The sequence below is a fragment of the Vombatus ursinus genome, unplaced genomic scaffold (assembly GCF_900497805.2).
Source record: "Vombatus ursinus unplaced genomic scaffold, bare-nosed wombat genome assembly UNPS02004984.1, whole genome shotgun sequence".
In the NCBI taxonomy this organism is placed as follows: Eukaryota; Metazoa; Chordata; class Mammalia; order Diprotodontia; family Vombatidae; genus Vombatus; species Vombatus ursinus.
The window spans coordinates 1-4,046 of NW_020944762.1; the positions used below are offsets into that span (position 1 = coordinate 1).

Here is a 4,046-nt window from a genome sequence, read left to right on the forward strand (position 1 = left end):
AAAAAAAAAGAAGAAGAAAAGTTAAAAGGAGTAGCTAGGTGCAGCAGTGGATAGATTCTCGAGTCAGGAAGCCATGAATAAAAATCCAGATTCAGTTATTAGCTGTGTAATCCTGCGCAAGTCACACAATCACTAGTGTGTCTCAGTTTCAGTTCTAAAGTGGGGATGATAATAACAGTACCCACCTCCCTTGGAGCAAATTATATGATAACTGTAAAGTGCTTAAGTGCCTGAAACATAGTAGCCCCTAAGTAAATGTTAGTTGTTATTATTCTATGGAATTCTTTTATAAACCAAGAGAAAAACTATATGCAAAGATTTTTAAGAATTAATGCAGAAAAAAGAATGAGAGAACAATACATGAAAATATAATACTAAATATTATCAGAATTCAGATTATATGGAATGAGTAATCTTGTTCTAGACAAAGAGGTTCAGAACACTGTGTAAACTGTTAGGTGTGGTGTACTGGTTATTAACGATTAATTTTTTTCCTTTGTCGTAAGGAAAGGCTTTATTGAGAGTATAAGAAATACTTAAGATATAAAAAACAATAGTCTTTGTGAACACAGAAACTGGTGAGATGTGAGAGATCTGTTGATTGAGAATCAAAACTAACTGGATACTTTGGACAGGGGGAAGTGAGGAATTAAGAATGGTAGCCTGTGTGACTGGGATGGTGATACTCTCAAAAGACAGAGAGGAAAAGAGAAGAGTTGGAGGAAGGGTTAGCAATTAATAGAAACTCTAAGTAACCAACACACACATTGGTAGAGAAAGATACAAAGCCTAGATAAGGGAAGACACTAGCCCAAAGACAGTCAGCTAATGGGAGAGTTTGGACTAAGATGAAAGGGCTGTCTTAAGAGGTCATCTAATACTTTCAATTTTATATGAGAAAAGTTATACTAACATTCTAAATGTTAGTGTGAGGGTTCAAATCCAATTCCAGTAGTCTTGAGACTGCACCTCACTACTAAAGGGTCCACACAACCTAGCCATCCTTTTGTTGATACTTCATGTGGGCTTAAGAAAAATGACTAATAAAATGATTCATTCTTACCTATACTGCCTAAACCTCTACATATTAATCAATAGACTTACGTATCTAGCATTATAAAGCACCTCAGAAACTATGGTTTAGAAACATTTCCTCATTTTACAATAATGGGAAAAATGTGATCTTTCCCAGCTTCAAGTGACTTAGAGGAACATGTGCAGGTGGTTCCTATGGGATAAAGTATTAATGGCGAAGGAACCCTAGAGCTTATCCTCTCACTTTCTGTACCCTGCTTCCTACCTGGGTCCTGTGTGTTGCTGTTAGAACCTTGAGATGTTCCTTGGGCATCTTGCTCAGACTTGCTCTTGCTGGAAGCACTCTTGCTGCCAAAGAGGCTACTAGGTTGGTTCACAGTACGTGACAGTGTCTCCAAAGGCTTCAGGGCAGCATTGACAGTGTTGGCCATGTTGGGACTAACAAAGAGGAGACAAAGTGTACTGAATAGATTAAAAAAAAAAGACTAAAAAATTCTGACAGCATTCATCTAGAGCATGACCATCATCTGTACCCTAGTACATTGCTTATAGCTGAAAAAAAAATCTGGAATAAGACTTTAACGCAAAAGTCACTAAGATTATTCATAGAAAACAGTTATTACAGTGACATGTCAATGGTCTAAATGTGCACTAGAAGCAAAAGGCAGTTGAGTAGGATTAAGAACATTTGGGAACATAGCATGATTGGCTAATTATGGGTCACTCATGAGCATCTTCTAATCTACTATATGAATAGGCAGACCCGCATTTCTGGAAGAGGCTATTTATTTTACATTAGAGGGAAACTAAGGATAGAGTAAAAGGTGCCCTGGAAGCAGGATAAGCAGTCTTACCTGGAGAGGTCTAGACTGTGTGGTACTCGTGCAAGGTCATTCACTAGCCCCTTCTTCAAGAAGAGCCTTATGATGTTACTCACGCCATTGTGCTGGGTCTCTGCTGTGGCACTGCTGTAAAAGCTGGATGTGGAGGGACAGGATTCCATGATGGTACTGATGATGCACATTACTGCCTGGAGTCTGGTGAAAGGCACAATTCTAAGTTTAGCCCAGATTTTGTTACCGCTCAAAGTATACATAATCTTTTAGGGAAATTAAATCTCTCATTTCCTTTTCTTCAGAAGTAATGTCCACGCATGCTTGCTAGAACTGTTTGTTTATTTTAAACAAACAAATTTTTGCCATGGCATGTTAAATTTTTTTTTGCTTATAGATTACAAATAACTCCAAAAGAGCAGGAAACGAAAACTGAACTCTGAATCCTAAAAGGACACTTTTAGACATCTTTTTATCTATTATGTAGTACTCTGGGACTTCTCTGACTTTCCCACCAGACCACTGAGTCAATTTATCTCCTCTTTTCTTTCTGTTTTCTTTTTTTTTTTTTTTTTGTGTGTGTGTGTTATCTTCACCCATTAGATTGTAAACCTCTAGAGAATGGAACTGTTCTTTGTCTTTCTTTGTAACCCTAGTGCTTACCAGGCACTTAATGTTTCTTGACTGACTGATCTTCCCAGGGTTTAAGTGGAGGATTCAGCACACAGTAGGTGCTTAGAGATAACTGTTATGTTTCATAGGATCCAAAAAGCAGGCTACTACGATGCATATGAGGCTAAAGAAAGATGAAATGTTTACTTATACTCTATGCCAGGGGACTGCAGGCCAAATCCCACCTACTGCCTATTTTTGTTCATTTTGTACAGCCTGTGAGCTAAGAACAATTTCTACATTTTTAAATACAATAAAACAAACGGGCAACATTTAGCTTACTTCTGTCTGACTTACCTGGAATGTTTTTCTGCACTCTCAGTCATTGCCAGTGCTCTGCCTAAAGCTGCTTTCACTTCATTTACCAAAGCCACCTGAGCATCTGTTCCACTGCCTGCTGCAGCCAGACTGGCCAGAAAAAGGCGGGCCAGAGCTGGAGTGTCCTTGTCTTCTGCACTTTGGGTATGAGGAAGGAGGTGGTCCAGGACAAATGCCAGAACACTACAGTCCTGTAACATCATGAAACACAAACACAACTGTCTTTTTGACACTACATCAGTAATAAGAAAGGTTATATTATCATACAGACAAAGCAGTTTTGAGAAATAGAGAAAATAAAGCCAATGGCCACAAAAGGGAAGTGATTTATAGAAGATGAACCAAATTGTGAGCTGACAGAACCAGGAGAAGACTGTTAGAAATTCCCAACTTGGGAATCTTTGCAAAGGTATCTACACAAAGACTTTCAGTGTTAAGAATATGACTTAAAACTGGTTTGGTACTTTAACTATGCTTAAAAGAACCAAATCATCTGTTCAAAGTTTCAGGCTCAAGAAATTGTCTTCTCTTCCATTTTATACTCCTGCCCATTGTAGGAAAATGACATTTGGCTACTCAAAATACCTCTTTGATTAGTTCAGACTGGCCCACAGTGTAGCTGTAGTTGGCAATCAGGGTGGCAATGCCAACATAGGACCTCACCAACTCAGCCAATAGCCTAAGGATGGTGGAGGTTGGCATTAAAGGTTTGCTGCCTTTGGCTTTCTGTTTGCTTTCTTCAAAGGCCCGGTCTCCTTCTTTGTCCTTTTTCTCTTCCCGAGACTCTTCTGGAGTCAAAACTGTTGAGACAGAAAATGGATACCAAATCACTTTTACAATCTGCACTTCATAGAAATAGCAACAATAAAAGGCAGATGAAAATTTAGGGGACAATGGTGGATACTTAGGAAGATTTATAACAGAATAAGTTTTTTGGTGGACATGAAAAAATGAGCAAGAAAAAGGAAGAAGTCATGTTATCTGGGACAATATGGTACCACTATTTCTATCTGGTAGAAACCTAATACTACTAAATGGTCCTTCATTCTTGATGAATTACTGTATTAAAGTGCATAATAACCTACTAGTTCCTGTTTCAGTACTTTAAACTGGATTCCATAACACTGTATTTGATTCATAGGCAATAATTTTATTATTAATCTCTTTTAGGCCCACATTAAGGCCATT

The 4,046-nt window shown here is 38.2% G+C and overlaps 1 protein-coding gene across 1 annotated transcript; it reads right to left on the minus strand.

Moving 5' to 3' along the window:
* Nucleotides 1-1,300: 1,300 nt before the first annotated feature.
* LOC114028614 (E3 ubiquitin-protein ligase HUWE1-like) lies at nucleotides 1,301-3,703 on the minus strand (the record flags this gene model as incomplete). Its single annotated transcript, XM_027842866.1, has 4 exons — nucleotides 1,301-1,473; nucleotides 1,890-2,072; nucleotides 2,838-3,049; nucleotides 3,444-3,703. Coding segments are annotated over 4 exons (828 nt in total), but the record flags the coding sequence as incomplete, so codon positions are not given.
* Between the last annotated feature and the right edge of the window lie 343 nt (nucleotides 3,704-4,046).